This window comes from Hipposideros armiger, unplaced genomic scaffold (assembly GCF_001890085.2).
Source record: "Hipposideros armiger isolate ML-2016 unplaced genomic scaffold, ASM189008v1 scaffold_11, whole genome shotgun sequence".
NCBI lineage: Eukaryota > Metazoa > Chordata > Mammalia > Chiroptera > Hipposideridae > Hipposideros > Hipposideros armiger.
In genome coordinates, this window is record NW_017731361.1 from 1612280 (window position 1) to 1625340 (window position 13061).

A 13061-nucleotide genomic window follows, 5' to 3' on the forward strand; every position below is an offset into this window, starting at 1 on the left:
CCCCCCCCCAGTCCCTAACCAGTTTATATTTTAGAAGATGACAGGCTTACAGGGGGATTTAGTAAAATAGGCAGGTGTCAGGGTGAGTCTTAATTATAAGGGTTACCTTGTTTTTTTGACAGTCACTGCGAGATTTGAGAGTTGAGATTCCAACAGCTCTGTTAACTAACTGTTTAATGCAGCGGCAACCTTGCACCCTTGTGACTGCACTAGTAATCCACTGTCCTATATCATGTACAATGTGACAGTTAACATTACCGTGAGTACTTTTAATTTCTAAATTTCCTGATTTGCATTTAAATGAACCATCCTAACATTGCATTAACTTAACCTTGCTGTTAAAAAAAATTGGCATTGAGTAGTGTGGTAAGGATATTGTAAAGCTTTGGAGCAGACACGTGTTAAGAGTGATGTGGCTATTCTGTTGTAAATGAACATTTAATGTCTTTGGAGAAGGTATGGAGCTCTGCGTGAGAGAGGCAGTTTGCCAGCAATCAGCCTCTGGTTCTGATGGAACGAGGCTTTTGTTTTCTGCTTGTCGCTTCTTCACTTGTCTTTCTCTCATAAAGATTGCTAGTCAAACACCTACATCTCTGCTTCTGTCTGAATTTATAGTGAACTTTTGCTTTATAGCCAGGATTGCTGTTTATAAGGTAATGAAGACTGTATAACTACAGTTTAACTTTTTGTTTAGTTCCACTAAGCATGATCCCTCCTAGAAAAACCGAAGGTTGCTGTAATTCATTAAGGTTGGCTAGCTGTAGGAGGTTTTGTCATAGATCTTGTGAAGGAGTGCTCTGTAAGTTAATTGGAAAACTTAGAAACTGCCATGAGTTTAAAACTTATTTGTTTAGCTACTCTAAACAATACCATTAATTGTAGAGAAGCAGAAGATATGACTAAGATTAAGGCAGGAGCTTTGTCTTGGTAGGCTTGTAAATATTTTAAAATCAGGTTGCATAAATTCAGTTCAACCAATACTGTGTCTGCTCTGTATAAAGCACCTCTCTTGACAGCGACTTAAGGGACATAAAGAAGCGTAAACATAGTTATCCTTAAACTTAAAATATAGCTAGGAAGACCACAGACTAAACCTGGGGAAAATTAATTACATTTCATAAAACAATTCAGAGGCTATGGAGAGAAAATATAGATGAAAGGGAATACTAGAATGTCAGGGCTGGAAGGACTTGGAACTTAGAATTCAACCCCTGTATTTTATAGATGAGAAAAGTGAGGATTCAGAGAGGTGCAAGGTCAGACAGTAAGTTAGTGACAAAGCTTGTATTGGAAGCCGTATTATTTCCAGACAGCATATTCTCATAAGATTTTAAGTATTCTACTTTTACTTTGAAATCTTTCTAGGGTTGGGGTCACCAAGAGCATTACTTGGCTCCGTAGTATAGTTTAATAATGTTAGGTGTCACTCTTAGCAGGGCCTTTGATGAATGATGCTGCACAAGGCAGGAAGCTGCCATCATGGTTATTGAAAGACTGGAAAACACACTGAATTGGGTTCTCAATTTTCAAGTGTCAGTATATTTCAAGTTTCTCAGTGTTAGTGAGTGATTGAGTCCTTTGCCTTAACACCTTTAGTGGGAGCCTGCATCTGGTGAGTTTTTATGGGGGAGGCTGGAGACCTCCGCAGAGACCTTAATTACTTAAGAGGACACTGGAGTTGTGGAATGTAGAACTGGAAGAGGTTTTGGGGAGAGTCTTGTTCAGTGGTTGTAAAGTGGTGACTAACAAGGTAAACATAGTGCTCAGACACGTTTGCTTTTCCTGCACAGTGGTAAAATTTTTAGAACTAGTTGCTAACGTTAAAGTTGGGAGATTTCACGTAAAAATCTGCATCTCTGGATCTCTATCAAAATTGGATGACCTGCTTAACCCTAGGATTGCGTGATAAAGACTGTTTAGAGCTGATGGGCAGCTGGGCAAATGCTTTCCGGATGTACCCAGTCCTGGCCCCTCCTAGTGGTCTCCCCAGACCCAGAGTGTCAGGTGTCATTGGCAGTTTATTATTGTGCTTACACACTGCCTTTTTTCGAGTTAAGAAGAAAGCGAAATTATTTGGCACCCCAAAGTATGAAAATTAGGAAAACAGAAGACCAAGAAGATTTTTGAGAGCTGTATTTTAATTATCAACATGTGTACAAATCTTCAAGAGTGTGTTCTTTTCTCTAAGACAAACCTAGCTTTTCTCCAAGTGTCAGACTCTGCCCCCCTGTTTTTCCCCCTGACTGGGCCGGCCCAGCCTTTGCAGGCTTACCTTGGGCTACTTTCTCCATCTTTCCTCTTCAGGTGTCTCCAAACAGCCTTCCTTCTCCACAGGTTTCCTGTGACCTGAGACCCTATCTCTCAGGCCAGTACTCTCATCTTGGTCCCCAGTTTTGCTCACGTAGGAAAAGTGGGCCTGAACTGTAGGTTCTAAAGAGATGGGAATGTATGTGTGTGCTGTTCGGACCTAGATTTGCTAGTTTTCAGAAGTTACCAAGTCCTCAGGCCTAGTACTTTTCCCAGGCGGCGGTTGGGCTAACTGCCCTTCCCCTGGGCTCCTGTTTTTCAAGATGTCTTTTTATTTCAAGAAAAAATGGCAGCATGTATTTCTTTGGGGAAATGAATTGTAGGTTGTACTTGTTTACTAATTAAAACACAAATGTAATCAGATGCCTGCTTGCAGCTAGCTTCACTTATCTCTTGGCTGCTTCCCTCTACAACCTTGAAAGGATTTCTGCTGTATTTGTGCGAATGCAGTGCCTATGCGATTCTAGGATATAGGAATGCAGAATCCGTGGGGCAAATTATTCTTTCAGACATGTCTTATCTGTGACATTTGATGACCTTCGCTCAAGCTGTTGTTAGCAATCTAGAGCACTTCACCTTCTAAAGTTTGCTGACTTGGGCTGATCAGTTTAGTGGACAAATAACCTTTAGAAAACAAAGTATAGGCCTGACATGAGTGTAGAGAGCGTATTTGCCTACTTGCAATGAAACTAATCCCCTGGGAACCAGCATTCTGTGTTACCAGATCAAGCAAATCCAAATTCCTTTTGGCGCCCCATCTCCAGTGATTCTAAAATTTTGTGATGCTTAGGATAAGTCTTGGTGAAATGTTAGGTGATGCCTGCACTAATATTTTCAGCATTATTTAAAGGGGTCCACCTATTTTTGCCTCAAGCATGCATTTATGGGAGATGATATTTTTATATTAAAGTTGTCAGGAGTGGGCTAGTCACAGACCTGCACTTCTGTCTTGTCCTGGCCATCATTTTAATATAGAATTTGGGTGTTTGATGTTACTTTCTGTAGAGAGTTCTAGAACGGTACTGTCTGATAAGATGGTCACTAGTGGCTATTTAATATTAATTAAAATGAAATAAAATTTAAAAAATCAATTCCTCAGCCACTCTAGTCACATTTCAAGGTATTTCCCTCCCTCTCCCCTCCTCTTGCTGTTTCTCCTCCCTCTCCTCTTACCTTCCCCTTCCTTCCTCTACTTCTTCCTCCCTTCCCCTCTCTGCTCCTACCACTCTCGCTCTCTATCCCTTCTCTTCCTATCCCTTTTCCCCCATTTCCCTCCTCCTTGTCCCTCTTCTCCCTCACTTCCTTTCTTCTCCTTCCAACTCCCTCACACTTTCCATTCCTGTTTATATACATATATTTAATACATTATTTTTTTGCTGAACTACATGACAGTAAGTTGCAGACATCATGCCAATTACATGAAACAAGGACATAACTACAATATAATGATGGAAATTTGAAATTTTAACATTAATACAATACTATTATCTAACTCAGAACCTGTTTTCTCAATTGTCTCAATGGTTTTTCCTTCCAGTACAATTTCAGTTTAAAATTACTGCATTAACCTGTCATGTCTTTTTTTTTTTTTTTAATTGGGGAACAGTGTGTTTTTCCAGGACCCACCAGCTCCAAGTCAGGTTGTTTCAATCTAGTTGAGGAGGGTGCAGCTCAGCAGCCCATGCGGGGATCGAACCGGCAACCTTGGTGTTATGAGCACTGCGCTCTAACTGACTCAGATAACTGGTTGCCCTGGTTGTCATTGCCTTTTTAGCCTGGAAGAATTTTCAATCTGTCTTTGTTTTTCTTACCTTGACATTTTTGAAGACTACAGCTAGTTAATTTGTAGAATATTTCTCATTTGAGTTTATTTGACGTTTCCTCATGATGAGATTGACATTGTATAATTTTGGTAGGAAATGCCAAAGAAAGTGATGTAGTTTTTCTCAGTGCATAGCTACATGATGTCAATTTTCCCCATTATTGGGGATGTTGATTTTGATCACTTGGTTAAGGTGGTGTCTGCCAGGTTTCTCCACTGTAAAGTTACTATATTCCCCCCTTTTGTATGGATAAATAATCTCTTGGGAGTTACCATGGGACTGTGTAAATATTCAGTTTCTTAGTAAACTTTTACCCACTCGGTTTACCATTCTTCAAAGATTCTTGCCTGAATCAATTATTATGATGTTGCCTAAATGGAGATTCCCCCCCCCCCCAAATACATGATTTCTTTTACATTTATTAGTTGGTTTCCTTTGTATGGAAGAACTTTTCCTTCTTTAATCATGTTAGCCTGGACTCGTGGATTATCATTTTATTCAGTGGATCTCATTGTATTCATCAGATTAGATTTATTTAATCTTCACAAAAGCCCTCAAAAGCACTCTGAAGGTAATGAGTCTTATTTTATAAATGAGGAAACAAGTTAGTGGTTAATTGATGATCAGGCATGCCTTTTGAGTGTATTGTCCTTCTTACATCTTGTATTTAATAAACTATTCTTTTTTTTGTTACAAAAATGACTTTCTAAATACTTGTGTGATTTTATAATATCAGAAAATACAGTTAGGCAAAAAGAATGTTAAAACCACTTATAGTCCTCAACTTTTAGAGATAACATCATTATTATTAATATTTTGGTTTATATATCCAGATATCTTTTTTCTCCCCTGCAGTTATACTTCATAATATAAACATCTTTAGTAGTATGCATTTTGAACATTAACTCACAAACCTTTGTAACATTTCCCCCAATTTTTTAAATGAGAAATTTCAGGTATACAAAGAAGCTAAAAGAATAAATCTGTGACTACTCGTTCACTCCACTTAGATTTAACAATATGAGTGTTTTAAAATAATTCCTTGATCTCTTTGTGTATCTAATTTTACTTTTGCTGAACCATTTGAAAGTTACATTTTGACATTCCCCCCTAAATATTTCAGCATGCATCTCCTAAATATAGTCATTTTTCTACATAGCCACAGTTTCATGATCACATCTATGAAATTGAGCAATAAATCCATATCATACAATATTTAATAAATATTAAAATTTTTCCAGTTTTCCTACAGATGTCTTAATAGCTGTTTGTTTAAACCAGGCTCCAAACATGGTGCGTATATTGCATTAGATTCTTATGTCTCCTGGGCCTTTTAGTCTAGAATAGTCCTCATCCTCTCTCCCCAAATATTGACTCTAAAGAGTTAAAGTCTCGTTGTCTTTGTAGAATGCCCTACAATCTGGAGTTGTCTGTTTCCATGATATTCTGTATATCCTATAAACACCTACTTTCTATAAACTTGAAATTCAGTCTAGGTTAGGGTTTCTTAACCTGCAGTGAATTTGTATTAGAAAAATTCTGTCTTTGTTTTCACTATTAAGAGGAATTTAGCATTTCCTTCTATATTGATGTAGACAACAAACTACAGTTTTCAGTTGAGCCTATAACTTTGTCACCAGTAAGAATCTCAGTGCTTTTCACATCTGCAACAATTATGATTATCTTGAAAAAATGTGCATGTGTATTAATTTGTAGTTATCAGACTTATTTAATAATAATAAAGCACATATATGGCTGTATTACACATTTGTTTATAAAGTATTTTGATAGCTGAAATTTAATATATGAGTGTGCGTTTCCTTTCTTATCTTGTGAATTGTATTTCATGCATTTAAAAGACAATCTGAGAAAGGGTCTATAGCTGCGCTCACTGTCCAGTATAGGAGTCAGTAGCCGAATGTAGCTATTGAGCACTTGATGTGGCTTATTTGAATTTAAACGTGCCCCAAGTGTAAAACACATCCTAGCTTTGGAACACTTAGCACTTAGGTAAAATATCTAATAATTCTAAAAAATACTGATTATATATTGAAATGATAATATTTTGGATATATTGTGTTAAATATGTATACGTATTTTTTGGTTTTTTTTTTTTTTTAGCTGAGCCGTCCTGCCACCTGTTGGCAGCTCAGCGGCTGCTCAGCTTGGGCCAGAACTCGAACCGCTGTTGCTCAGAGCTCAAACTCTTGAGCGAGCTCTTAACCAACTGAGCCACTCGGCTGGCCCAATATATTGTGTTAAATAAAATATAGTGTTGAAATTAATTTCATCAGTTTCATTTTACTTTTTTTTTTAAAGGTTTTATTGGGGAGTTGGGGGGAGGGAAACAGTGTTGGAGAATTGGGGAAGGGGAACAGACAAGTTTCTGTCCTTTTGTTCTTCAGTCTAGTTGTGGAGGACGTCACTTCACTGGCCCATGTTGGTATTGTGATCATTGCGCTCTTCCCAGGTGAGGCAGATCGGTCACCGGCCTCTGGACGGCCGCTCACGGCGGATCTTGGCAGCTCACGCCGGCTGCCGGAAGCTCACGGTAGTTTATGGCAACCCACTGCAGCAGGGGCTGCAGCCTACGCCATTGCCTCACGGCAGCCCAGCTCCAGATCAAGCTCTTCACCATCTTAGCTGTAGAGGGCATAGCATCACTGGCCCCATGTGGGATCCGAATTGGGGCCCTAATGCTCAGAGCTAGCATCCCAAGCTAACTTTTAACCAGTGAGCCACTCGGCTGGCCACCTTTTTACTTTCTTAATGTGGCTGTTAGAAAAATTTAAATTACATGAATGTCTCACATTATGTTTCTATTGGCAAGCTGGTTTATAGGCCAAAGGTATCCATGGCATTGAAAAAGGTAGAGGCTTCATTAGACTGAGGTTAAGCATTTTAATTTTGCCGTTGCACAACTATCTTTGTTCAGTTTATAGTAACACCGATAGTGTTACAGGCTCTTGAAAAACTTAAAAAATTTTTTTTGATGAAGAATATAGGTAATATGGGCTACTTCGTATTTCATCGTATTAGGCATATAATATGTGTTTCATTATTAGCAATGTTAAAGGTTAGTTATTTGTTCAGGGGGTGACTATTAGATCTTGATGTTGTAAAGGTGTATCTTGCCCCCTTTGTAATTAGTAAGTAACCTGTCAGGCGATACTTTGGTGCCTTACAAATATCCTGTCCCCAACAGCCTTTTACTTAATGGTGGTAACACTCGTTGATACTCCTCACCTGAATCAGTTATTACCGTGGGGTTTGCAAAATGATCATTCTCTAACCCTATTATACATTCACAGAAAACGAATTACCTCCCTACCCTCTTTCTTTTCTTTTCAGGTTCTCTATGGTCATAGGATGTCTGTCTGTCTGTCAATCAATCAAACAATCATAGTTATAGTCTGTTCTTGATAGCTCAACTTGTTGCAAATTTGGCCAATGGGCCCTTTGTTCCTGTGTCTTTTTGATCTTATTAGTCTTTGTGCCCTTCCTTGCTTTCTGCGTAGTAGGATATCTGAGATCTGGCATAAGCGCCCCCTCCCCCTTTTTTTTGAGGAGCCCTCATTCCCTTTAGTGGGAAATGGTGTTTAATAGATGTATAGACTTGGGCAGTGAGAACATTGTGTTTTGGTTTTTCCTGAGTTTTGTCATTGTTTTTTAAGAACAGCACAATTTATTCAGTGATCTGTTGTGTGAAATTGAGATAGTTTCCAATTTTTAATGATTGTATACAGTGCTGTTGTGAACATCATTGTATCCAGGTTTTTACATGCACCTTAATTTTTCCTTTAGAATGGAATTTTACAAGTTGTATTTAAGGCCCTACTTTTAGAAGCAAACACTGACTGGTATGTTCACCTTAGTCTTAAAGCCTCTAATGGAAGTTTACCTTGACACTGATACAGTGATATTTGACTAAGTGCGACTTGAAATTTCTCCTGGCTGTGAGTGATGATAGCTGTAGGTGCAGAGGGCAGCCGACTTAAGCCTTATGTTTTAATACAGTAAGACAAGATGTTCTCCAGGACTCCATCAGAAAATGAAGTAAGATGTACCATTTAGATAATACTCTACTATAAATGTGGAGTAAGAAAAATCAGAATCTCCTGTGTTAGCCTTTATTCACTTTGAGCTTTTCATCCTGCTTCCAAGCCGGCGTGGAAAAACTGGAAGTAGAAATGCTTTGGTGCCTGTGTGTTTGGGAATGCCCTCTTCTGGTGCCCCTAATGTTTGTAAACTCGAAATCTTGAAGAGGTTGTAAGCAGTCAGTGGGCCTTCATGTGCGGACTAGTAACAGTGTTTTCATCTTATGGTGCATGTAGCTTTCCTGATAACAAAAGTCCTTAAGTAGGAGAAGATTTGTTACATATTTTGTGTTTGTTTGATGTTTGCCTGACTTTGGCTTTTTGTTTCTCTTTCAGAAATGACTGCTGTCCACGCAGGCAACATAAACTTCAAATGGGACCCCAAAAGTCTAGAGATCAGGACACTGGCGGTTGAAAGACTGTTGGAACCTCTTGTTACACAGGTAAGAATCTGAAAACAAATACATAGTTGTATCAGGTTCCACAGCAGTAGGCCTGGGTAACAAACACAGAGCAAGGTTATTTAGTTAAAGGCTTAATTTGAGGGGTTGAGTTTAGGTTGATAGTACTTCATGATTAGGCTCCAGTAATAATTAAATGTTGATGTATGGATTTATTTAACCCTTTAGAAACAACCCTTTAGCTGCTGCTGTTTTCTTCAGCCTTATTGGCAAGAAGAGGGGCTAGTAGTTTGTAGTGCAACTTTCCAAATGTTTGCATTTTGCAGACATTTTCTTGGCATCGCCCTTTTCTTGAAAGATATAACCAAGAAAGATGGGGATATGGAGACTTGACTGTTATGTCTCTTCACCCTGTTAAACACCTTTCATTGTCTGTTAGCAGGTAATTTAATTTGAGGGCGTAGGTTTGGTATGTTCTGTTACAAATACAAATAGCACAATGTGATGACATTTCATTAACTGTTAACAGCTAGCTGTGCATTTTTTAGTGTTTTGGCACAGTTTACTAGTGTGCGTGTATGTGTGTGTATGAGAGAGAAAACGAAATGTGGTGGCATGTGCTATCGTTTTAAAAACTCCACTCCAAATGGTAAGTATAAATTAGTATTACACACACACACACACACACACACACACACACACACACACACAATTTCAAAAATATGTGTGGGAGTGTGTGGTAAGACTTGGGAATATTTATACTCTTGTCACCCATCTGCTGCAGGTCTCAGTAGGTCTTCCGTGTGACCCATTACACTGAGAACAAATCTTTAGTCATCTTTAACCTGCAGGTCATTTGGTATTGTACGTATTTATGATGGTTTATGTTCTGGGACTTAAAACACCACCACAGTAGGCTACTTTGGGCAGTCATTCCTTTCTTTCTTAAGGGCCTTTACTAATCAATTGCTGAGATTTGTGTGAATAAACTGAGAAGATTTCAGAAGTAAGTTATCCTAAAACATTTTGCACAGATTGAAAACGGGGGAAAAATGTAAACTCCAGCTAAAGCTAAGTTCATTGGTGACTTCTTTCTGAAACTTCTTGATGACATGTAGTAGAGATGTCTAACTTTTTTCTAATCAGTTTTTAATTGACAAAATGAAACTAAAAACCTAATGATCGTGTTCGAAGAATTAAAATATATTTTTTACACATTGAGATAGCTAAACTATTTTGAAAACGATTTAAATAGAGTATCATTGCTTTATATCTTTAATATGAAGAGATTTGTATGTTAATTTGTTAATGCTTGGTGGACTCATGAATGTGATGTTTCATTTTGTTATGAATAATTTATTCATTCTAGCTTTGGACTAAAGATGGTAGTCTCCGTTATTTTCATTTTAATTGATTGCAGTTCATTTTTTAAAAATGAAACTTTTAGGTTACAACTCTGGTAAACACCAACAGTAAGGGGCCCTCGAATAAGAAGAGAGGTCGTTCTAAGAAGGCGCATGTTTTGGCTGCATCTGTTGAACAAGCAACTGAGAATTTCTTGGAGAAGGGGGATAAAATTGCAAAGGAGAGCCAGTTTCTCAAGGAGGAGCTCGTGGCTGCTGTAGAAGATGTTCGAAAACAAGGTGGGTCAACCCTGCTTCTTTATATATAGAAAGGCAGATCTTTCTAGAAAATTACTCCTCGAAGGTAACTCTGTGCTGGATATTCTCATAGGCTTGCCAGTTCTCAGTAACTAATATTTGTTACTGGAGATGTACTATGTTGCAGTGGCTTAAATTTTAATCATAAGAGATAGTAATAAAGGAACATCTTTTCTGGAGACTGACTCCACTTCTCTTGGGGTTTCCAAGTAAAAGTTGAGCCTTAGAAGTGTTACAACACAATTTGATAGAAAATAAACAGGGCAGAAGTTTATCTTTTTTATCTTACGGTAATGCCTCTTTTTAGTTCATGCTGAAGATACAGGGGTGATAAAATGGAAAAACGTTTGGCAGTTCTGAGGATACCATAGAAATTGCCCCATTCTGTCAGACTGGTATATTAAATCAGCCATGGGTATTTGCACTGGTTTGAGTTTGAAATAAATTCAATCTGGGAAACTCAGAATTAATAAGTGAAATTATAACCCACAGCTTACCAGTAGTTACTGTCATCACTATGATGCTACAGGGTATGACAAGAGGACTTTAAATGTGGAAGATTAACTTCTTGAAACCTGTAGTTTTGTTTTAAACTTTTGGTCTTGCAGGAGGACTTCAACAAAGAGCTTTTTGTAAGGGCTTTTGGATATCAACCAATGTGAACTGAGCCCCTACTCTGTGTAGGCGCTTTGCTGGATTTTGGGAGAACTTCAGTGACTCTCTGAGGGCTGACAGCAGTGTTCATAATCCATTGGAGTTTTATGTCACATTCATCCCTGTGACAGTACTCAAAAGGGGCAATGCATTAAATGGAGATGCTATCTTCATTTGTTTTGAATTTGCGAACTAAAAACCTTGAATGGTAAATATTTTTCTCGGTTTTTAGGCTGAAGACAAATATTTCTTATACTGCAAATGATGAGATTATTTAAATTTCGTAATACTAGCTCGTTGGATGTATTAGTTTCCTAGGGCTGCTGTAACATAAGTTACTACAAACTTGGCTTAGAACAACAGACATTTGTCTCTCACACCTGTAGGCCAGCTATCTGAAATAAAATTGTTAGGGCTGATTCTTTCTTAGGGGCTCAGAGGAAAAATCTGTTTCACGCTGTCTCCTAGCTTCTGGTGGTTGTTGCATCCTCGGTGTCTCTTGACTTGTAAACACACCACTCCAATTTCTGTCATCATTGTCACATGTCATTCTCCCTTTGTGTCTCTGTGTACAAAGTTCCCTCTGATAAGGACATCAGTGATCGAATTAGGGTCTACCCAAATCCAGTGTGACTTCATCTTGATTATTATCTGCAAAGATCCTATTTCCAAATAATACCGCATTCACAGCTTCTGTGTGAACATGACATTTTGGTGGCACTATTCAACCTAGTAGAGTGGGTTTTGAATTAATTTATTTTAAAGCAGATTAATTGTCCAGTTAAGATAATTTTTTTTTTTTTAAAGATTTTTTTTTTATTGGGGAATTGCAGGGAGGAGAACAGCGCTGGGGAATTGGGGGAAGGGGAACAGACAAGTTGCTGTCGTTTTGTTCTTCAATCTAGTTGTGGAGGACGTTGCTTCACTGGCCCAAGCTGGCACCATCATTGTGCTCTTCTCTGGCAAGGCAGATCAGTCGCCGACTTCTGGACGGCCACTCACTGCGGCTGCTGGCCGCTCACGCTGGCTGCTGGCTACACATGGTAGCCCATGGCAACCCACTGCCACAGGTACTGTAGCCTACGCCGCCGCCGGCGACTCATGGCAGCCCAGCTCCAGGTTGAGCTGTTGTTCAGCATCTTAACTGTAGAGGGCAGTGTCACTGGCCCTCCTATGTGGGATCCGAACCGGGGCCCTCTGGCATCCCAAGCGAGTTCTTAACCATCGCGCCACTCGGCCGGCCCCAGTTAAGATAATTTTTGAGCTTTCTGTTGAGAAAATCAGGATGGCTATTCCTCCACTGTCCACTGTGTGAAAGTTTTCCTCCGCAGGCCTTCTTGCCTCCTGTAATGAAACTCACAATAATATTAATGATGAATTTGGCCAAGTGTTCATTGGCTAGTGACTAAAACATTTATTTTCAGAATACATTTAATTGTTGCAGGTAACTTTTTATTTCACTCTGTATATGTTCCTTGTTTCAGAAGTTTCTCTGATGAAAACTGTAGTAATCATGGTAACAATATATGCATCCCCCAATTTTGAATGCATATCTAAATCTCTGTTTTCTTGTTATTTTTGTTTATATCTGAGAAAATCTCTTATGTGGCTCTGAATCACAAGTACTTGTCTGTCCTAGTCCAGGTTAGCAATTATTTATGATCAAGATCTATTCCCCATAATTTGCCTTCTCTTTGGGGGAATAAAAAAGCTAAAACAAAACTATAACTGCCTCCCATCATTACTTAACAAGTGGTGAAGTAATGTTCTCCTAGCATAAGTAGAACAAAATACATGTTATGAAAATGGTTAAACACAGATTCTTGAATCAAGCCTTGTTATGGTGTTGAAGCTGTTCATCATTTGAAACCCTGTAGTGATGTCAGTATGTCTGCAGATTCTTTGATACCCCTCTTTTAAAAAAGTGGAACTTAACTTTGATGCTCTTGAATGTGTGTTGGACTTAGAGACTCTTGCTTTCTATAAAGAATAGAATTGCTACTTTCGAAGCAAAGTCATAGAAGGAGTATTGTATTCGTCTGGATCTTTCCCATGGATTATTCACTCTGGGGGAAGCTGGCTGTTATGTTATAAGGACACTCAGGAGGTCCTATGGAG

The 13061-nt window shown here is 38.7% G+C and overlaps 1 protein-coding gene across 1 annotated transcript in view; it reads left to right on the plus strand.

Moving 5' to 3' along the window:
- CTNNA1 (catenin alpha 1) overlaps positions 1 to 13061 on the plus strand; it is a 179697-nt gene that overhangs the window by 17011 nt on the left and 149625 nt on the right. Inside the window, exons 2-3 of the mRNA XM_019661933.1 lie at positions 8564 to 8670; positions 10076 to 10271. Coding sequence (XP_019517478.1) covers positions 8566 to 8670; positions 10076 to 10271 — 301 coding nt within the window. The 5' untranslated portion in view covers positions 8564 to 8565. The remainder of the gene's footprint in view (positions 1 to 8563; positions 8671 to 10075; positions 10272 to 13061) is intronic.